Source organism: Anomaloglossus baeobatrachus, chromosome 1 (genome assembly GCF_048569485.1).
Source record: "Anomaloglossus baeobatrachus isolate aAnoBae1 chromosome 1, aAnoBae1.hap1, whole genome shotgun sequence".
NCBI classification, from domain to species: domain Eukaryota; kingdom Metazoa; phylum Chordata; class Amphibia; order Anura; family Aromobatidae; genus Anomaloglossus; species Anomaloglossus baeobatrachus.
This window is the reverse complement of record NC_134353.1, coordinates 575,711,382-575,735,394: the sequence shown is the minus strand read 5'-3', so window position 1 is coordinate 575,735,394 and position 24,013 is coordinate 575,711,382. Positions and strand designations below refer to the sequence as shown.

Genomic DNA, 24,013 nt, shown 5'->3' with positions numbered 1-24,013 from the left:
CACACATCGGCACTACAGCACCCATCATCACTGCACACACACAGGCACTACCGCCCCCATCATCACTGCATGCATGCAAGCACTACCGCACCCATCATCACCGCACACACCGGCAGTACCGCACCCATCATCACCGCACACATGCAAACACTACCTGAGTGACGTCTCCGCTGACAGCGCGACTCACTTCAGTTGCTGCACGGAGCTCACAGCGAGTGGCGGTGTTCTACTGCCGCTCGTGTCAGCTTCATGTAGCAGAGCTGGATGCGTCGTGGGACCTCGTGTGGACTACGCCGGACCTGGAGGGGTATTTGGGGATTTTAATAAAGTGGTAAAAGAGTGGGGGGGTTTTGTCTTTTATTTGAAATAAAGGATTTTTTCGGGTGTATGTGTTTATTTACTTTCATTTACAGGTTAATCATTGGGGGTGTCTCATAGACGCCTGCCATGATTAACCTAGGACTTAGTGGCAGCTATGGGCTGCCATTAACTCCTTATTACCCCGATTGCCACAGCACCAGGGCAATTCGGGATGAGCCGGGTAGAGTCCCAAGACTGTCGCGTCTAATAAATGCGGCAATTCCGGACGGCTGCTGGCTGATATTTTTAGGCTGGGGGGGCTCCCAATAACGTGGGACTCCCCATCCTAAGAATACCAGCCTTCAGCCATGTGGCTTTACTTTGGCTGGTATCAAAATTGGGGAGGACCGCACGCCGTTTTTTTTTTAATTATTTATTTATTTATCAATCAATGGGGAAAGGCTGTTACAGATTCTAGAATCATCTGTTTGGCCAACTTTTATGTCATGCATATGACATAGGATAGATATCACACTAGTAGTTGTTATGCTATAACAGCAACAGTCTTCTGTTTTTCTTTTAGTTTTAGGGTTAAAGCATAAAAGAATAACGGAAGTCATAAAAAAGCATGAAATTCAAACCTACCATCATATAAAAATAAGAACATATCCAAACTTAACCAGTTCAAGACAGGACTTTTCTCCCCATTCATGACATTCATATATATTTTTCTGTAGATAAGATTTTTAAAAGCACTAAATATTTTTTTTTCTCATTTGCTTGTTCAAAATTTTTTTGCCTCTCTTTTAGTGATGTCAATTCTATATATTATGCAAGATCAGGTTAAAATTTAAAGGAAATATGAGTATTTTTTTTGTACAACTTTTTTAAAAGGATAAACTTGCCACATTGCTTTTTAATTGTTTTATCCTTTCCATGATATATATATATATGTATATATATATATACTAGAAGGTGGCCCGATTCTACGCATCGGGTATTCTAGAATTTACGTATTGTGTAGTTCATGTATGATTTTTGTTATATATATGTGCGGTATGTGCGTATATTTGTGTGTGCAGCGTTGTCTGTGTGTGGGTGTCTGTGTAGGGCAGTTGTTTGTGGTTTCCAGTGTGTGTGTGTGGTGTGTTGTGCAGTGCGCGCGCGCGCGTGTGTGTGTGTTGGGGGGAGGTGTGCACTCTCTATCGTGCTCCATGCCCTATGCTGCGCACCCCCCATCGTGCTACATCTCCCATCCTGCGCACTCCCAAACGTGCTCCATCCGCCATGCTGCGCACTCCCAAACGTGCTCCATCCGCCATGCTGCGCACTCCCCATCGTGCTCCATTCCCCATGCTGCGCACTCCCCATCGTGCTCCATCCGCCACGCTGCGCACTCCCCATCGTGCTCCATCTCCCATGCTGCGCACTCCTAAACGTGCTCCATCCGCCATGCTGCGCACTCCCAAATGTGCTCCATCCACCATGCTGCGCACTCCCAAACGTGCTCCATCCGCCATACTCCACACTCCCCATCGTGCTCCATGCCCCATGCAGCGCACTCCCCATCGTGCTCTATCCCCTATGCTGCGCACCCCCCATCGTGCTCCATCATCCATGCTGCGCACTCCCAAACGTGCTCCATCCGCCATGCCGCGCACTCCCAAACGTGCTCCATCCGCCATGCTGCGCACTCCCAAACGTGCTCCATCCGCCATGCTGGGCACTCCCCATCGTGCTCCATCCCCCATGCAGTGCACTCCCTATCGTGCTCCATCCCCTATGCTGCGCACCCCCCATCGTGCTCCATCTCCCATGCTGCGCACTCTCAAACGTGCTCCATCCGCCATGCTGCGCACTGCCAAACGTGGTCCATCCGCCATGCTGCGCACTCCCAAACATGCTCCATCCGCCATACTCCGCACTCGCCATCGTGCTGCATCCGCCATGCTGCGCACTCCCAAACGTGCTCCATCCGCCATGCTGCGCACTCCCAAACGTGCTCCATCCGCCATGCTGCGCACTCCGAAACGTACTCCATCCGCCATGCTGCGCACTCCCAAACGTGCTCCATCCGCCATGCTGCGCATTACCAAACGTGCTCCATCCGCCATGCTGCGCCAGCATCAGCCTCTCTACCCGCATCATCAGCCTCTCTGCCCGCAGCATCAGCCTCTCTCCTCCCAGCATCAGCGTCTCTGTCCCTAGCATCAGGCTCTCTCCTTCCAGCCTCCCTCAGCATCAGCCTCCCTTTCCCAGCCTTCCCAAGGATCAGCCTCTCTCCTCCCAGCCTCCTTCCTCCCAGCCTCCCCCTCCCAGCCTCCCTCAGCATCAGCCTTCCTCTCCCAGTCTCCCTCAGCATCAGCCTCCCCAAGCATCAGCCTCCACCAGCATCAGCCTCTGTTCTTCCAGCCTCCTCCAGCATCAGCTTCCCTAAGCATCAGCCTCCCTCGTCCCAGCCTCCCTCAGCATCAGCCTCTCTCCTTCCAGCCTCCCTCAGCATCAGCCTCCTCTCCCCAGCCTTCCCTAGGATCAGCCTCTCTCCTCCCAGCTTCCTTCTTCCCAGCCTTCCCATCCCAGCCTCCTTCAGCATCAGCATTTCCCTCTTCCCCATGATCAGCCTCTCTGCTCCCAGCCTCCTTCAGCACGCCCTGCTCCTCTGCCGACACTCACACACCCGATCGCATGCACTCACACACACACCCGATCGCATCCACTCACACACACACCCGATCGCATCCACTCACACACACACCCGATCGCATCCACTCACACACACACCCGATCGCATCCACTCACACACACCCGATCGCATCCACTCACACACACCCGATCGCATCCACTCACACACACACCCGATCGCATCCACTCACACACACACCCGATCGCATCCACTCACACACACCCGATCGCATCCACTCACACACACCCGATCGCATCCACTCACACACACCCGATCGCATCCACTCACACACACCCGATCGCATCCACTCACACACACAGACACTGACGATATCGCACTTACGCGCTCACACTCACAACATCCGGGGATATCACATGCTTCTGGCCATGTGATCCTCCGTCAGGTCCTGGAAGATCACAACAGCACATTTTCGCCGCCGAGAAGCAAGCGATATCCCAGGATGTCGTGAGTATGTGGATGCGATGTGAGGTGTGTGTGAGGTGTGTATGAGAGTGAGTGTGAGTGTGATCTGATGTGTGTGTATGTTTGTGTGTGTGCGTGTGGACCTTCCGGCGCAGCAGGACCTTGATGGGCTTGTAACCATGCGAGCATGGTTACCAACGTATCCACACCACTCCCACCACTGCCGTGGGAGCGGGGGCCGGGGGAGGGGGAGGGAGTACAGTACTCACCTCTGTGACAGCGCTTGTAACCATGCGAGTATCCACACCACCCCTTTGGGAGCGGGGGCCGGGGGGGGGGGGGGGGGGTTGGGGGGGGATAGGGAGTACCGTACTCACCTCCGTGACAGCCGTGTCAGTTAGAGAAATGCGCGGGGGGAGGGAGGGGGTGGGGCCAGAGCTAACGTGCATTGCGTGAGGGGGGCGGGGCGTGGCGTGGCTGAATTGCCAATGCCTGCAGGGTGCCGGGGCGAGAGGCCAATCTGTGGGGGGGGCGGAGCCTGGGCGAGCGGCTGGCCAATCCGTGTGGGGGCGCAGCCTGGGCGAGCGGCCAATCCGTGTGGGGGGGCGGGGCCATGGCGAGCCCAGCGGCCAATCAGCTTTGTGTCACCGTAAGGACACAATTTTGGAGCATGACAGACAGACAGACAGACAGATAGACAGACAGACAGACAGACAGAATAAGGCAATTATATATATAGATATATATATATATATATACAGTCTTTTCTCATTGGGAGATCGAGCTAGAAACTGCCGTTTAGACAGGCTACGGATTTTTTAAATTGAGCTTTTATAGATAACTTTTGTATTTTTTAACTTCTATTGATTAATTATATTATCATTGTATATATTTTCTATTTTTTTTATTATATTTTAGTTTATATTTCACAATTACCATATATTTTTTTTATCGCTGATTCTCCTGTAATTGGACTGGCATATTAGCCCCAATTACTGTACAAAGCAAATTCAGTCTACTGACTACGCTGTAGAGCTGATCTGAATCTGTTTAGACCCAACAGTACTCGCACCTTCCTACCACCATGCGATCGCATGATTGCTGCAATAGAGTAGTAAGCACTATTACTGCTTCCTAGATTTTATCACAGTGCTCATTCATTGCTATGTACAGTATATCACAAAAGTGAATACATTGCTCACATTTTTGAAAATATTTTATTATACATTTTCATGGGACAACACTGTCACTATAACACTTTGATAAAATGTAATGTAGTCAGTGTACATCTTGTATAACAGTGTAAATTTGGTGTGCCCTGTAAATAACTCAATACACAGCTAAAGTATAAACTGCTGGCAACAAAAGTCAGTACACCCCCAAAGAAAAATGGCTACATTGTTCCCAATTAGCCATTTTCTCTCCCCAGTGCCATATGACTCATTAGTTTTACAAGGTCTCAGGTGTGAATGTGTTAAATTTGGTGTCACTCACGCACTGTCTCATACTGGTCACTGGAAGCTCAACATGGCTCCTCATAGCAAAGAATTCTCTGAGGAGCTGAAAAAAAGAATTATTGCTCTACATAAATATGGCCTAGGCTATAAGAAGATTGCTATCTCCCTGAAACTGCAACACGGTGGCCAAGACCATACAGTGGTTTAGCAATACAGGTTCCATTCAGAACAGGCTAACCAAAGAAGTTCTGTGCACATGCTCAGCATCATATCCAGAGGTTGTATTTTCAAAATAGTCATATGAGTGCTGCCAACATTGCTACATAAATTAAAGTGTTGGGGGGTCCGCCTGTCAATGCTCAGACCATATGCCGTACACTGAATCAAATTGGTATGCAGAGCTGTTGTCACAGCAGGATTCCTCTTCTAAAGATGATGCTCAAGAAAGCCCACAAACAGTTTGATGAAGAGAAGCAGACTAAGGACATGGATTACTGTAACCATGTCTCATAGTCTGATGAGACCAAGATAAACTTATTTAGCTCAGATGGTGTCAATTGTGTGTGATGGCAACCAGGTGAGGCGTACAAAGACAAGAGTGTCGTGCCTACAGTCAAGAATTGTGATGGGGTGTCATGATTTGGGGCTGCATGAGTGCTGACAGCTGCAGGGAGCTACAGTTCATTAAAGGGAACCGTGAATGTCAACATGTACTATGACATACTGAAGCAGAGCATGATCCCTTCCCTTCAGAAACTGGGCTGCAGAGCATTCCAACATGATAACAACCCCAAACACCATCAAGATATCCACTGCTTTCCTAAACAAACTGAAGGTAAAGGTGTTGGACTGGCCAAGCATGTCTCCAGACGTCCTCCAGGCATTTGTGGGGCATCCTCAAATGGAAGGTGGACGAGCATAAAGTTTCTAACATCCACCAGCTCACTGATCTCATCATGGAGAATTGGAACAGGATTCCAGTGGCTCCTGTGAAGCTCTAGTGAACTCCATGGACAACAGAGTTAAGGCTGTGCTTGAAACTAATGGTGGCCGTACAAAATATTGAAATTTTGGGCACAATTTGGCCATTTTCTTTTAGGGGTGTACTCACTTTTGTTGCCAGTGGTTTAGACATTAATGGCTGTGTGCTGATTTATTTAGAGAGCACACCGAATTTACACTGTTATACAAGCTGTACATTGACTACTTTACATTGTATAAATGTGTCATATTTACAATGTTCTCCCATGAAAAGATATAATAAAATATTTACAAAAATGTGAAAGATGTACTCTTTTGTGATATACTATATAGGATATAATAAAATATTTAAAAAAATGTGAAAGATGTACTCTTTTCTGATATACTATATAGGATATAATAAAATATTTACAAAAATGTGAGAGATGTACTCTTTTGTGATATACTGTATATAGCAATCAGGGTTATTACTATCTCTTCCTTTTCTATGGGGAGTCTGACTGATGACGGCTGTCTCCTCACTCCTGCACCTGAATGATTTCTCTATAGCTGCTGACTGTCTTCTAAAACGTCTGGCACTTTTAAGGAGTTAGGCGGACGGTAATTAATTAAGGACCAGAAAATGTTTTAATGTGGTATGCTCTTTGCTTGTTAATGACCAACTTGTTTAATTGACAAGATGTTCAAGAAGCAAAAATCTTTTATAAGCACATAAAAAATACCGGCAACTGCAACATACGGCAACTGTCACAATACACAATAATGGTGTGCCTTGAGGAATTCAGTGTGTGATCACAATTAAAATCCATGCCTTATCTAGTCTAGAGGAGTGTGAAGACTTTGAGAATATATAATTTAAAGCAAGTTATGGAAAAAGAAAACTACAGAAAAACTGTTCAGAAAAGCTTAGAGAAATGGCAACTGTGTGGGTGTCTTTTCTTGCAGAACAAGCTTATTATTTTATGTGTCTTTCCTTACAGTATCCAGGTGTGTCCTTTGATGCTTGGCCCGATCGCTGGAATTGCTGAAAGCCTTCTGACAGCCAGGATGCTGGCACAGGTAAGGCTTCTCTCCGGTGTGACTCCGTAAGTGAATCTTTAGATTTTCAAGTCTTGAAAACGCTTTCTTGCAGCCTTCAAACTGTAAAGAAAAACAAAATACAGAGGAATGTTCCTTTTTTCATTCTTTAAAAGCAATTTTATCTTATTCTGAAACTCCAGGGCATGGTTTAGCAGTTAATGTTTCATCACTCTTATAAAAACTGATCTCTAGTTGCTTGTTACATCTTATAAAAACACCATACCTTTCTTTGAAGTTTGGCTTACCTAATAATCTGTGCTGCCAATTTTAATGAAGGAACATGCAAACTCTCATCATTTTCGAGAAATGGATTTGTTGAAGCTTTCACAACATCTTGTGTTTACAATGCTATAGCAAGGAATAGTAGCCTGCATCTGAGCAGAAACTAGGAATACATTTTCTAGGCCATGATTTCAAAGCAAAGAACAAAATAGTAGATGTTTAGCAAGCTATGAAATGTCTGGGACTCGTGCCTTGTTGAGAATATCATTGTCAAGACTGAATAATGAATGAAATGTACATGTTACAGTGTATTGCATTGCCTTATGATTTACAGGTTTTCTTACAGCATGAATATTCACAAAGCACACCCAGCTTAACTTGCTTTAATATAAGTTGGATTAGTGTCGCTCACTTGAATTTTTTTGTTTAGACCAATTCTATATATATGGACAAGTAAAGTAAGTAGGCAAAAAATTGGCATACTACAGAATGGCAAAAGTTTATTAAAGTTGTGGATAGGCTGTCCTTCCCCAGAGCAAAGATTTCATTTCCTGAACTAGCCCTTTAAAAAAGATCCTTTGCCAAATCAGAATAGCTTGTTGGTGCCCTCGACACCTATACAACTGTGTTACATGGTCACACGAGCTACAATATTGATAGCTTAATAGAAGTGATATCTTTTGCATCCCTGATGTAATGTTCCTACGCCACTCAAAAAAATATATGCAGTAAAATGAATGATGTTTTGAAACTTTAGAGCTGGTGAATACTTTTGATCATGCTAAAGATGGAAATGAAAATGTAAAAGTATATCAATGATCATCTCCATCTTTAAGATTGCCGGGGTCCAAACAGTCAGATCCCACCAATGTTTACTGCATATGCCATAAAATTATCATCTGGAGAACTCTTTTTAAGTATAAAACCCAGAAAGTCCTGAGCAAACTATTGTAACAGGGCGGCCTGAATGTATCACAGAAGTGGTGTAAATCTGGATGCCCGTTCTGGCACTTGTAGTGCCATGAGTCTTGCTATGATAGCATGTTTCAGGGACAGATATTATGGACAGCTAGAGAGATGGACGGGTCTGTGTCTCATCTGTTAAGATAAAGACTGTTTGTTTTCTATATGGTGAGGTTCAGGGTGAAGAGACTGTCATGTCTCCAGGAAATACGGTAGTCTTCTGCAAGAAAATAGGATTTGCTTGTCATGACCAGGGCTGCGGATAACAGGTTTTGAAGTCTCTCAGAAAGAACCTCCTCATTCAGAGAAGTGTGGATACTGGTAGGGGTCAGTGTGATACTTGAGAAGTGTATCCGAACCTGTGTGAGCGTACCGCGAGGGTAACGGACTTGAAATCTGTGTGTGTTACGTACCAGGAGTGTGGTTTATGTATGTGGCAATAAACTTGCTGGACTTTTAAAATAATTGTGTTCCTGTGTCTACCTCCATGACGCAATCAAAGTGAGTAGCCCCATCACATTAAGTCATATAGCTTTATAGTTCATATAAAATATCAAGAAGTGTTTTACACTTCAACTTCAATATCCACCCATGCTTGAAGGAGGTTTGTAAGCCCATGCCAAATGACTGCAGTCATTCCGTGTAACTGAAGATTACCGAATTGTGACAGTGTGTTGTGCATCTATGTGGGATGTAAAGGTCCAGCGTCAACTAGATTCTCATCTGCTTCACTGATTAGAACATTGATAGAAACGTATGTGTAATAAGTGAGCACGTGACCGCAAGTATGCAAATGTGCTGACTCGTGCAGGGAATGTAGGGGTAGTGTGAGCATTGCACACTGTCATGATTTGGTCATCTGCAATCATATAAAGCAGCTGTAGAAAGTTGTCTAAAGTCGGAAAATCCCTTTAACAGTTATAATGGTAAAATGTAATTTGTGCAGCTGTCTTCTAGATAATTAGTGGTAAACTTATTGGTGTCTATTCATAGAAACACAATAAATACTTTCACTTTCTCAACTGTATTTTTCAAACAGGGAGATGTTTCTCCGATACGTGTTTCAGAGCAAGAAGGACGTAACAAGTAACACTACAAACAGCTGCATTTATTACAATGTGCTTTTCTAACATTGCATTCTCACGTCATACACATCTCAATAATCTGTGTTTTTTTCACTGCTGAAATAGAAAAGAGAAGATAAATTTTCTGTAAAGGCTCATTTAGACAGGCTAAATCATCCAAAAAGCATTCATAAGAATAATGGTTCCCACTCGATGACCAGTGTAAACATGCTGCTGATCACTCAAGTAAAAGTCAAAAACCTAGTTTGTCAGGTGATTGTTTATGGTAGCGTAGAAATGATCATTGTTGGCAGCACTTGTAAATGAGATGTGTTCCCAACTATATGATACTGTATGGATACAGAATAATCATTCTTCCCCATCATCCCAGTAAATGTGCACCGATTGTTTTGTATATAGTTGATTGACAGGGCTATAGGAGATAAGGGTACTGTAATGCCTCTGCCGCACAACTACCAAATTTTAGTACTAGTATTGAGGTACCTAAGATCAGATTTTATATAACTGCAATATTTGTAGCCATGCTATTCCTAGGAGTATGTCAAACACTTTTACCCTACATTTTAATTATAAATAATTTGAGTGTTCCAAGACTAACAATAACTTCACTAAGATGAACAAAATGAACCAGAACACATTCGGTAAAAAACGAATACATGGTTTTAACCCTGTAGCCCTGGGTCAGAACTAAGCTAAATCTAGTGTCGGTCTGTTCTTAGTTTGTTTTCTTCATCTGCTAATGATAAAAGAATATGGCTAATGAACAGCATGCTTGATATTGTATTATGTGCTTCAATAAGATGACTTGTTTATGGTGTAATTCTCAAAGGGTTATTAGACTACATATGGCATAGTTATTGTAACCTATAATCATATGGAATTCAATTTCCCATTACTTATTTACAGACAAGAGCTTGTTTTAAGCACTTAAATAAGAAATTATTTTAAGAGTTCAATGGAAACTATAAATTCAGTTCAATCAAATATGTAATCAGTTCTGATATACGTTAACTACTCATTTCCATTAAATTGGCGTGCATGGATGAACATACTTTATGGGTATTGACTGACCAATGAATCTTCATTCTTACTATATGTAACATCTGTCAGAGGCCACAGGCTCAAAGCGGCTACCTTGGACAGACTTGGCAAAAGCCATTGCGTTTTCCAGAATTCAGAAAAACCTGACATCATTTAACCCCTATACAGGAATCTGAATATACAATGGGATCTAGTAGGTCACTACCTACAGAAGGACTGCGGTCCAGAGGTGCAAACGAGAGGCACGTAGTGTAGTCAGGGAGCCGGGTCAAAACCAGAAGGGCAGTAAGGTACAAAATCGTCAGGCAGGTGAAGTGTCAAATAATGAGCCCAGGTGAAATAGGAAAACACCAATATTACACAGAAAGTAAACATAACTATCCAGGGCAGCAAAATCTACACCTGGTAGCTTCCAGCAGTAAGCTAGAAGCTTTAGTAGGGTGTGATGCCTTCTAATAGGTTGAAGCCAGGAACTTACAGCTCACACACCCATTCTGTTAGTTTGGAAAGTATTACAGGTGTGGAGGTGGCCTAAGCTATAGCTTGTTTGTTTAAACGTAATAAGAATATCTGTGTATGTAAATAATCAAAATATAGATGTAGTAGCATAATTATCTGTCTATGTGGCAATTGCACATATCTATAATATAATTCTAAGCTGTATAGTCATGAAGGGGTTACCAAGGATAAGTGAATAGATGTATAAACAATGAACAAAGAAAGTATTTATGCTTATCAGTAGTTCCACACAAAGAAGGAATGTGCCATCCATGGGATGAAATGTGGGTACCTACACTCCCCAACCCTCCCTATGCAGCTTCGATGTGTGAGAAAAAACAAATTGATAATTTTTGTACATGTCTGAAGGTTGGAATGTAATACTAAAATCTGAGCTATAGAATACACGAGTTCAGTTGGTGATGCTGGCTCAAGGAGAACGTCTCATGTGTTCATTGTCTGATACATTAATATCGGCACTGATATACAGCTAATACGGCACCGGTCTCTGGACACCCTGTATGAAGATACCATTAGCTATCTTTACCCAAAATTCCTCCCTTGACACAGGTCCCACTCATTCTACCTTAGTGGATGGACAGAGCCTGTGCTGTCCAGAGCTTCTGGTTCTAACATCTCCTCTATCACCGCCACTGCCCACAGAGTGAATATGGCGACGCCTGACAGAAGCAGATGTCGCAGCAGCAGGGTCTGGTGTAGATGTGACACTATATCAAACACAATTGTTGCATTTCAACAAAACGGTTAGTTCACAAAGCCAAACTTATAAGAAGAAAAAAAATGTATAGATTCAGCCCCCTAATTATCATATAATACCATAATTCATAAATATTTCTCTTGAAAACATAACCAAAAAGGAGAAAAAATACTTTGCATGCATTTTCAGGCTGAAGGCTTTTGCACAGATCAATTTACTATCAAATCATTTACTATCATTACATTTGGTGATAATGCTGTGTAGAAATTAATAATAAACGGTATGATCAGTCTGAGTTGGCTATTTATAACTACAGAATTATCCATACCAATTCTTGTCTTCTTAAATCAACACCTTAAAATACACAGTATATAGATAGCACTGCACATTTCTTAAAAAATACCAGAACGCTTGGAACACTAGTGTAAACAGCAGTTAAAGTCACATCAACTATCTTTTCTATGCTGCACAATAGTCCACTTCATCAAGCTATCTGGACCTTAATGACATATTTCCTTACTCCAGCATCATCATATTTCTAAAGTGATTGGAAATACATTTGTTAACCATATCGCCTAGTGGTACACATGGGCAAAATTAAGTTTAACGTTTACCAAGAAAGTGTTGCTATAGAGAGCACAATAACAAAATGCAAACTGCATCATGTGCCTTTAGGGGAAATATTAAAACTTTATGCTTGAAGCATAACAAGCCTTTCTAAAGCGCTCAAAGTCACAAACTGTGGTTTCTGTTTATTGCAAATGCAAATTAAAGCTATTAACAAACTCATACCGTATATGTGATTTCCTGGATTACTGTATTTCCTAAACTCTGGAAACATTACGTGGCATTGAGGAGGCGACACAAAAACATTACAGTTGTATTATCATGAATAGTACCACATTTATAAGATGTAGCCCATATTTTAGTCACACATCTCTATACAAAACACGTGAAGATGGGCAAATCAGTTCAATTTAGTAAGTGAAGAAACCATGCAAAGATTAAAAACCCCAATGAGAACAGCAAGACACCCCTTTCATTACTAATACACAGCACACACATGCATAGCAAAATGGTAGACTAAGAGTACCGTCACACTAAGCAACTTACCAGCGATCCCAACAACGATAGGGATCGCTGGTAAGTTGCTAGGAGGTTGCTGGTGAGATGTCACACTGCAACGCTCCAGCGATCCCACCAGCAACCTGACCTGGCAGGGATCGCTGGAGCGTCGCTACACAAGTTGCTGGTGAGCTCACCAGCAACCAGTGACAAGCCCGCAGCGCTGCGTGGAAGATGCTGCGCTTGGTAACTAAGGTAAATATCGGGTAACCAACCCGATATTTACCTTGGTTACCACCGCACGTGCAGAGAGCAGGGAGCAGCGCACACTGAGCGCTGGCTCCCTGCTCTCCTAGTTACAGCACACATCGGGTTAATTACCCGATGTGTGCTGCAGCTAAATGTGTACAGAGTAGGGAGCAGCGCACAATGCTTAGCGCTGGCCCCTTGCTCTCCTAGTTACAGCACACATCGGGTTAATTAACCCGATGTGTGCTGCAGCTACATGTGCACAGAGCAGGAGCCGGCAGCACAGGCAGTGAGAGCGGCGGAGGCTGGTATCAAAGGTAAATATCGGTAACCAAGGACAGGGCTTCTTGGTTACCCGATGTTTACATTGGTTACCAGCCTCTGCAGAAGCCGGCTCCTGCTGCCTGCACATTTAGTTGTTGCTGTCTCGCTGTCACACACAGCGATCTGTGCTTCACAGCAGGACAGCAACAACTAAAAAATGGCCCAGGACATTCAGCAACAACCAACGACCTCACAGCAGGGGCCAGGTTGTTGCTGGATGTCACACACAGCAACATCGCTAGCAACGTCACAAAAGTTGTTCGTTAGCAGCGATGTTGCTAGCGATGTTGCTTAGTGTGACGGGGCCTTAAGGGCCTATTTAGAAGATGATAATCTGCAAACAGGAACTTTCCTAAGAATGCTTATTCCGTAATATCATTCCACGTGAACATCACTCAAGGAAAAAGTACAAGGCTTATTTGTTGGGTGAGCAGAACTTTTATGCTGCCACAATAATTTTATATTGCCAACACATTGCACTGTGTAAACAGGCGATGTGCTGCTGAAAACTAAAGATGAGAGGACCCAAACTGTAAAATTTGGTGTTCCAACCGAACACAGACTTTACAAAAAAATCAGTGTTTGAGTTTGGAGTTCAAATGCTTAAGGCTATTTGCGCACTAGAAAAAGGATTTTTCTCACGAAATTTCTTGAGAGTAAAGGATTAGCGCACCTGTGTTAAAAAAAGCACCAATAACGCACCGAAAAACGCATGTGCATTTTTGGTGCATTTTTTGCAGGTTGGTCCCTGCATTTTTTAATGTTTTAACAACAATAAATAATATAGATAATAGATAGATAATCGATAGATAGGTGGATAGACAGATAGATAAATAGATAGATAGATAAATAGATAGATAATGGATAAATAGTTAGAAAGATGGATAGATGAACAGATAGATAGATAGATAGATGGATAGACAGATCGATAAATAAATAGATATATAATGGATAGAAAATGGATAGATAAATAGATAGATTGATGGATAGATATATAGAAAGACAGATAGATAGATAGATAATGGATAGATAGATGAATAAATAGATAGATAATGGATAGATAGATAGAAAGATAGAAAGATGGATAGATGAATAGATAGATAATGGATAGATAGAAAGATGGATAGATGAACAGATGGATAGAAAGATAGATAGATATATAATGGATAGCTAGATAGATAAATAAATGGATAGACAGATAAATAGATAGTGTCAAGCCCACTTTACACGTTGCAATTAGTTGTACAATCGCATTTGCGATGTGACACGCCCAGGTTGCATACGGGATCTTATGCGATTGCACATAGGTCGTTCATTTGCTGTCACACGAGCGTTAGTAGTCTATGTTAAATTGGTCAATTTTGTGTGCGATCCTTTAGATCATGTGTTCTGTGACGTATGCATTGAGCACCTTTTTTTTTTTTTTATTTATTGACTTGCCAAGCGTGTGTAATGTGTAGGGATGCGTTTTTACTATGTCATCTGCCATTCAGCTCTGCTACATGGCCGCTAACAGCAGACACAGACAGCCATGTAGCAGAGCTGAATGGCAGATGACAGCAGACACAGACAGAGCGGCACTGTCAGAATGAACTCGGGTGAACTTCACCCGACTTCATTGTCATGCTGCGGCTCTGTCTGTGTCGCGTCCTGATTAGCGGTCACCAGTGAAGACTCACCGGTGACCGCTAATCTCCTGAGTAATTGAAGTTAGCAGCCCTCTCTCATACTCACCGATCCCCGATCCCCGGCTCTGCACGGCTTTCTCACTGCTCCGGCGGCTTTTACTGTTTTGAAAAAGCCGGCCGCCCATTAAACAATTTCGTATATTCCCTGCTTTCCCCGCCCACCAGCGCCTATGATTGGTTACAGTGAGACACGCCCCCACTCTGAGTGACAGGTGTCACACTGCACCCAATCACAGCAGCCGGTGGGCGTGTCTATACTGTGTAGTGAAATAAATAATTAAATAATTAAAAAAAACGGCGTGCGGTTCCCCCCATTTTTAAAACCAGCCAGATAAAGCCATACGGCTGAAGGCTGGTATTCTCAGGATGGGGAGCTCCACGTTATGGGGAGCCCCCCACCCTAACAATATCAGCCAACAGCCGCCCAGAATTGCCGCATACATTATATGCGACAGTTCTGGGACTGTACCCGGCTCTTCCCGATTTGCCCTGGTGCGTTGGCAAATCGGGGTAATAAGGAGTTATTGGCAGCCCATAGCTGCCAATAAGTCCTAGATTAATCATGTCAGGCGTCTATGAGACACCCTCCATGATTAATCTGTAAGTTACAGTAAATAAACACACACACAAGAAAAAATCCTTTATTAGAAATAAAAACACACACATATACCCTGGTTCACCACTTTAATCAGCCCCAAAAAGCCCTCCTTGTCCGGCGTAATCCAGGATGATCCAGCGTCGCTTCCACCGCTGCTGCATGGAGGTGACCAGAGCCGCAGCAGACACAGCCGCTCCGGTCACTTCCACACAGCAAATGAAGACAGCCGCGCGATCAGCTGAGCTGTCACTGAGGTTACCCGCGGCCACCGGTGGATGCAGCGGTGGCCGCGGGTAACCTCAGTGACAGCAGCTGATCGCGCGGCTGTGTTCATTTGCTGTGTGGAGGTGACCGGAGCGGCTGTGTCTGCTGCGGCTCCGGTCACCTCCATGCAGCAGCGCTGGATGCGACGCTGGATCATCCTGGATTACGCCGGACAAGGAGGGCTTTTTGGGGCTGATTAAAGTGGTGAACCAGGGTATATGTGTGTGTTTTTATTTCTAATAAAGGATTTTTTCTTGTGTGTGTGTTTATTTACTGTAACTTACAGATTAATCATGGAGGGTGTCTAATAGACGCCTGACATGATTAATCTAGGACTTATTGGCAGCTATGGGCTGCCAATAACTCCTTATTACCCCGATTTGCCAACGCACCAGGGCAAATCGGGAAGAGCCGGGTACAGTCCCAGAACTGTCGCATATAATGTATGCGGCAATTCTGGGCGGCTGTTGGCTGATATTGTTAGGGTGGGGGGCTCCCCATAACGTGGAGCTCCCCATCCTGAGAATACCAGCCTTCAGCCGTATGGCTTTATCTGGCTGGTTTTAAAAATGGGGGGAACCGCACGCCGTTTTTTTAAATTATTTAATTATTTATTTCACTACACAGTATAGACACGCCCACCGGCTGCTGTGATTGGGTGCAGTGTGACACCTGTCACTCAGAGTGGGGGCGTGTCTCATTGTAACCAATCATAGGCGCTGGTGGGCGGGGAAAGCAGGGAATACGAAATTGTTTAATGGGCGGCCGGCTTTTTCAAAACAGTAAAAGCCGCCGGAGCAGTGTGAATGCCGTGCAGCGCCGGGGATCGGGGATTGGTGAGTATATGAGAGAGGGGGATAGACTGACATGGACAGAGAGTGAGGGACAGAGATAGTGACGGACTGACAGAGATTAGTGCATGACAGACATTGTGAGGCGCTTCAGAACGCAGCTTTTCAGCTGCGCTCTGAAGCAGACCTTTTTTAAGCTGCGGTGCAGAGCGCACACCTGCGCACATAGCATCAGACAACAAAATCGTATGAGGGATGTCACACGTTACAATTGACTAGGTTCGTGCAACAAAACGCTCAATTCTAGAGAATGATACGATGTGTTTGCGATCAACGGTTTTGCGTTCAATCCTGATCGCATGTAGCTGTCACACGCAGATACCTCACAAACGATGCCGGATGTGCGTCACTTACAACTTGACCCCAACGACGGATTGTGAGATATATTGAAGCGTGTGTAGCGGGCTTTAGGGCCAGATGGACGGGTAGAACCTGGAGGTGGATCCCCTGGGCCGAACTCCCGGATGAGGGAAAGGAGTCCGGTAGCCGGAGCACTTTAGGTAGCAGGGCAGTCCGTGCACTGGGAGAAAATGGAGAAGTCCCTGGGACCACGAGGTCACTGATGGTGGTCCGGGTGACGGAGCTCAGGTTCGGAAGCCGTGATGGTGTCAGGCGGGGTCCGGAACCGTTGGAGCGAGATGACGGGTCACCGCAGGGATCCGAGATGGTACGGACTGTCAGGATGGCAGATGGGCAGCGTTCGGGGTTCGAGGTACAGCAGGACCGGATGGCAATGCAGGATCGGCTCTAGAAGACAGAGAGGTAAGTATCTCAAAGAACACAAGGAGACCTGACTCCAAGCTTGGGAAAACACGAAGAACAGGCCCCGCTCCCTTGGACATTAACCCCCTATATACCCTGTACCTGTGTGCATCATTTCCTGTTAGTTGACACTGGCCCTTTAAGAAAGGGTCAGTGACTGCGCGCGCGCCCTAATGCGCATGCGCGCGGCCCGGGTGCCAGAAGCCAGGGCAGGAAGCTGAGAGGAGGACGCAGGAGAGCCGGCCAGGGACTGGGAAGCCGTCGGGCGCCGGGAGCGGAGACCAGGGGGCCTGGGAAGTACGGGCACCGGAGGCTGGAGAGCGGGGAGCGTGGCAGGTGAGCCGGGGAGCGGAGCAGAGGACCCGGGGAACGGAGCAGGGGACCCGGGGAGCGGGGCAGAGGACCCGGGGAGCGTGACAGTACCCCCCCCCACGCCATTTTCCCCGCAACCGGGACAGGAAGGCACGGATCAGAGGAGTGCCCACGTTCTCCCTGGGCTCCCAGGACCTATCCTCAGGACCATACCCTTCCCAGTCCACCAGGAAGAACTGTCGACCACGTACGGTCTTCATGGCCACGATATCTCTTACCGCATAGATGTCGTCCTCAGCAATAGGAGGAGGAGCCGGACTGGCGGCAGCGGAGAAGGGACCAAGGACAACCGGCTTGAGCAGAGAGACGTGGAAGGAGTTGGGTATTCTCATCGTGGCCGGGAGGTGCAGTTTGTAGGAGACCTCATTGATCTTGCCGAGGACTTTAAACGGTCCGATGTAGCGAGGTCCCAGCTTGTAGGATGGTATCTTCAGTCGGATGTACTTGGAAGCAAGCCAGACGAGATCTCCCGGAGAGAAACACGGAGGATCCAGGCGTCTCTTGTCCGCGTGTCTCTTCATCCGCAGGGTTGCACGTGCAAGGGACGCCTTAACTGAGTCCCAAATGGTTGTAAAGTCACGGCGTACTGCATCAGCAGCAGGGATGTCCGAGGAAGAGGATACAGGCAATGGGACAGACGGCTGAAGTCCGTAGACGACATGGAAGGGAGAACTGGAGGAGGACTCACTGACGTGGTGATTATGGGAGAATTCAGCCCAAGGAAGAAGCGTGGACCAATCGTCATGATGGGCGTTCACGTAGTGTCGTAAGAAAGAGGTCAATATCTGATTGACCCGTTCCACTTGGCCGTTCGACTGAGGATGGTAGGCAGAAGAAAAGTCCAGAGTCACTCCCAGATGTTTACAGAGAGCCCTCCAGAAGCGGGAGGTGAACTGAGTTCCTCTGTCGGATACGATGTGTGATGGAAAGCCATGCAAGCGGAAGATGTGATGTATATAGGCGTCCGCGAGTTCCTGGGCAGAGGGCAGTCCAGCCATAGGAACGAAATGGGCCATTTTAGAGAACCGATCCACCACGACCCATATGACTGTGTGTCCGGAGGACAATGGCAAGTCCGTAATAAAGTCCATCGCTATGTGTTGCCAGGGAACTGAGGGTATGGGCAGAGGCAGAAGACGGCCGTATGGCAGGTGTTTGGGTGTCTTGTTCCTGGCACAGCAGGAGCAGGCAGAGACAAAAGAGGCGACGTCCGTGCGAAGGGATGGCCACCAGTAATGACGTACAATAGCACTCCATGTTTTCTTCTGACCTGCATGACCGGCTGTTTTCGAGGCATGGCCCCAGTGTAACACTTTTTGCCTGTCAGTCTCAGAGACATAGGTCTTCCCGGGCGGTATCTGGGCCAGGGTGACAGGAGCCACCGGAATAATCTTACTTGGACAGATGATGGGTTGAGATGTCTCTTCCTCTTGTTCCACGGGCACGAAAGACCTAGACAAGGCATCAGCGCGTACATTCTTGTTCGCGGGTCGGAAATGAAGCTGGAAGTCGAACCGGGCAAAGAACAAGGACCACCTGGCTTGCCGTGGGTTCAGTCGCTGAGCAGTCCGCAGGTATTCCAGATTTTTGTGGTCCGTGTAAATAATGACGAGGTACACTGCTCCTTCCAGAAGATAGCGCCATTCCTCCAGAGCCAGTTTGACCGCCAATAGCTCTCGGTCACCGATGGTGTAATTGCGTTCAGGCGCGGAGAAGCTCTTGGAGAAGAAACCGCACGTCACCATCTTCCCGGAGGAGGACTTCTGCATGAGCACTGCTCCGGCTCCCGAGGAGGAGGCATCCACCTCCAAGGTGAACTGGCGGTTTAACTCTGGACGGTGGAGTACAGGAGAGGAGGCAAAGGCTCGCTTTAGAGAGCCAAACGCGGCGTCGGCCGCAGGTGACCAGTCCTTTGGATTAGCCCCCTTCTTGGTCAAGGCGGAGAGAGGAGCAGTCAGAGCCGAGAAGTGAGGAATGAACTGGCGGTAATAGTTGGCGAATCCCAGAAAGCGTTGGATTGCCTTCAGTCCAGAAGGAGGAGGCCAGTTGAGAATGGAGGAGACCTTCTTTGGATCCATCTGCAGTCCGGTATCGGTGATGAGGTACCCCAGGATGGGGAGAGAAGACTGTTCGAAGACGCACTTCTCGTACTTGGCGTACAGACGATTCTCTCTCAGTCTTTGTAGAACCAGTTGCACGTTCTCTCGGTGGGTCTGGAGGTCCGGAGAGAAGACAAGGATGTCATCCAGATATACCACCACACAGACGTAGAGAAGGTCCCGAAACACATCGTTCACTAATTCTTGGAAGACTGCTGGTGCGTTACACAGGCCGAAGGGCATCACGCAGTATTCATAGTGCCCATCGCGAGTGTTGAACGCGGTCTTCCATTCATCCCCTGAGCGGATACGGACCAGGTTGTAGGCACCCCGAAGATCCAACTTGGTGAACACACGAGCTCCTCTGAGCCGATCAAACAATTCGGGGATGAGCGGCAGGGGGTACTTGTTTTTTACGGTGATTAGGTTCAATCCCCGGTAGTCTATACATGGGCGTAGGTCGCCCTCTTTCTTCTTTACGAAGAAGAAGCCTGCTCCAGCAGGAGAGGAGGATCTCCGAATGAATCCCTTAGCCAGGCTCTCTGTGATGTACCTAGACATGGCCCTTGTTTTGGCTGGAGACAGTGGATATATCCGTCCTCGAGGTGGTGTAGTTCCCGGGAGCAGGTCAATGGCACAATCGTAAGGACGATGTGGCGGAAGTACTTCGGACTCCTTCTTATCAAAGACGTCCACGAAGGACCAATAGGCTGAGGGCAGTCCCGGTAGGGACTCGGGAACCGGAGGTCGCCGGATAGGTTGTATGGTCTTCAGACACCTCTCATGGCAAGAAGACCCCCATCGAGTGATATCGCCAGTGCCCCAGCTGACTGAAGGCTCGTGTGTCCGCAACCAGGGAAGGCCCAGCAGGATTTGATGTGACATATGTGGGAGGACGTAGAGAGCGATGTTCTCGGTGTGCAGAGCACCGATACGCAGTTCAAGCGGCTTGGTGATCCAGGAGATGGTGTCAGAGAGGGGTCTCCCATCCACAGAGGCAATCACAAGAGGTTTGGCGAGTGGAGTAACAGGCACCTGGTACTTGTCCACCGTGGCCTGCTGGATGAAATTGCCTGCTGCCCCAGAATCGAGGTACGCCTCAGCCGTAAACCGCGTCTCTCCCGTTGTCACTTGCACAGTCCATGTAACTGGGTCTGAGAGAGTCCCAGCACCTAGGGTGGCCTCTCCTACCAACCCTAGGCTTTGGAGTTTCCCGGCCTCTCTGGACAGGCGCGGAGCAGGTGTGTGCCCTCTCCGCAGTAAAAGCAGAGACCCTTGGCGAGCCGCTCTGCTCGACGTTGTTCAGACTGTCGCACACGGTCGATCTGCATGGGCTCATGGACGGAGACACCAGAGGCCGTTGACTGGAGTGCGGCGGGCTTCTGTGGAGGAGAGGAATGCCGTACCGGACGTCTCTCACGGGATACCTCTTTGGACCGCTCCTGAAAGCGTATGTCCACTCGAGTCGCTAGGGTAATCAGGGCGTCCAGGGTGGACGGTACGTCACGTCCAGCCAGCTCATCTTTGATTCGACCCGATAGTCCTTCCCAGAAGGCGGCGGTTAGGGCCTCGTTATTCCACCCGAGTTCTGAAGCCAAGGTGCGGAAACGGATGGCGTATTGACCCACCGTCAGTGTTCCCTGACGTAACCGGAGAAGAGATGACGCAGACGCGGAGGCGCGTCCGGGTTCGTCAAAGGTGCTGCGAAAGGCCTGCAGGAACTCCTGGAGGTTCTTGGTCATAGGTTCCTCCTTCTCCCACAAGGGGTTCATCCACGCCAGTGCCTCGCCCTCTAGGTGAGACATGATGAAGGCGACCTTGGCTTGGTCGGAGGCAAACAGATGTGGCAGCTGCGTGAAATGGAGGGAGCATTGGTTTATAAACCCCCTGCAGGTCTTGGGATCTCCGGCGTACCGGGTTGGTGAGGCCAAACGCAGTCTGGAAGCATCCGAAGAGGCAGCCACGGGAGCGGGGGTCGTGGCTTGACTAGTGGAGGCCCGGGGTGCTGCAGATGTGACCGAGGCTTGTAGCGTGTTCAAGCGGGCGTCCACGGAGGTCATAAAATTCAGCATGCGGGTCTGGACTTCACGCTGGCGTTGGAGTTCCTCATGCAAGGCCGCTAGTGCTTCGGCGGGATCCATGGCCTGTTCTTACTGTTAGGGCCAGATGGACGGGTAGACCCTGGAGGTGGATCCACTGGGCCGAACTCCCGGATGAGGGAAAGGAGTCCGGTAGCCGGAGCACTTTAGGTAGCAGGGCAGTCCGTGCACTGGGAGAAAATGGAGAAGTCCCTGGGACCACGAGGTCACTGATGGTGGTCCGGGTGACGGAGCTCAGGTTCGGAAGCCGTGATGGTGTCAGGCGGGGTCCGGAACCGTTGGAGCGAGATGATGGGTCACCGCAGGGATCCGAGATGGTACGGACTGTCAGGATGGCAGATGGGCAGCGTTCGGGGTTCGAGGTACAGCAGGACCGGATGGCAATGCAGGATCGGCTCTAGAAGACAGAGAGGTAAGTATCTCACAGAACACAAGGAGACCTGACTCCTAGCTTGGGAAAACACGAAGAACAGGCCCCGCTCCCTTGGACATTAACCCCCTATATACCCTGTACCTGTGTGCATCATTTCCTGTTAGTTGACACTGGCCCTTTAAGAAAGGGTCAGTGACCGCGCGTGCGCCCTAATGCACATGCGCGCGGCCCGGGTGCCAGAAGCCAGGGCAGGAAGCTGAGAGGAGGACGCAGGAGAGCCGGCCAGGGACTGGGAAGCCGTCGGGCGCCGGGAGCGGAGACCAGGGGGCCTGGGAAGTACGAGCACCGGAGGCTGGAGAGCGGGGAGCGTGGCAGGTGAGCCGGGGAGCGGAGCAGAGGACCCGGGGAACGGAGCAGGGGACCCGGGGAGCGGGGCAGAGGACCCGGGGAGCGTGACAGATAGATAATGGATACATAGAAAGCTGGATAGATAAATAGATTGATGGATAGATAGATGGACAGATAGATAGATAGATAAATAAATAGATAATGGATAGATAGATAGATAGAAAGATGGATAGATGAATAGATATATAGATAGATAGATAAAGGATAGATAGATACATGGATAGACAGATAGATAGATAAGTAAATAGATAGAATGGATAGATAGATAGATAGATAGATAGATAGAAAGATGGATAGATGAATATATAGATAGATAATGGATAGATAATTGATAAATAAATAGAAAGACAGATAGATAAATAGATAATGGATAGATAGATAGTTAGAGAGAAAGATAGATAATCAATAAATAGAGGACAGATCAATCAATAGATAGAGTCCCTGTAAGTACACACTGCAGTTCGCATGAGTAATGTGTTCACATTACCGACCATGAGAAATGACCTGTAGTTACCCCTGCAGCATCGCTTACTGAACGAGGCTGTGTTGAGTACTGTGTCAGACGCGGCTGGATGCAAGCGTCGTGGGACCTCGGTGGATTATGCTGGAGCTGTGTGTTTGGGGGGGGGTTAATAAAGTAGTGAAAGAGGGGGCTTTTTTGTTATTTTATTTAAAAAAAAGGATTTTTCGGTGTGTGTGTTTATTCACTTTACTTACAGGTTAATCATGGAAGCTGTCTCATAGACGTTTCTGCATCATGGGCAAATCGCTGCCCATGGCGCACAATATCGTTAGTCCCCGTCACACATACTTACCTGCCTAGCGACGTCGCTGTGGCCGGCGAACCGCCTCCTTTCTAAGCGGCGTCACTAAGCAGCCGCCCAATAGAAGCGGAGGGGCGGAGATGAGTGGGCCGAACATCCCACCAACCTCCTTCCTTCTTCATTGCGGGCAGCCGCAGGTAAGGTGATGTTCCTCGTTCTTGCGGTGTCACACGTAGCGATGTGTGCTACCGCAGGAACGACAAACCTGCGTCCTGCAACAACAACGATAATCGGGAAAGGAACGTCGTGTCAACGATCAACGATTAGGTAAGTAATTTTAATTGTTAACGGTCGTTCGTGCGTTTCACATGCAACGAAGTCGCTAACGAGGCTGGATGTGTGTCACGAATTCCGTGACCCCAACGACATCTCGTTAGCGATGTCGTTGCGTGTAAAGCGGCCTTTAGTGTCAGCACATAGCTGCCATTAACTCGTTATTACCCCGATTGCCACGGCATCACGGCAATCGGGAAGAGCCGGTAACATGCAGGGACTGTCGCATAATGGATGCGACATTCTCGGGGCAGCGGTGGGCTGATATTCTTGCCTGTGGGAGAGGGGCATTAACTATGGCCCTCGCCCTACC

The 24,013-nt window shown here is 47.4% G+C and overlaps 1 protein-coding gene across 1 annotated transcript in view; it reads right to left on the bottom strand.

The window, feature by feature from the left end:
- Positions 1–24,013, bottom strand: part of GLIS3 (GLIS family zinc finger 3) — a 640,530-nt gene that overhangs the window by 240,207 nt on the left and 376,310 nt on the right. Inside the window, exon 5 of the mRNA XM_075339832.1 lies at positions 6,823–6,984. Within this exon, the coding sequence (XP_075195947.1) occupies positions 6,823–6,984 (162 nt within the window). The remainder of the gene's footprint in view (positions 1–6,822; positions 6,985–24,013) is intronic.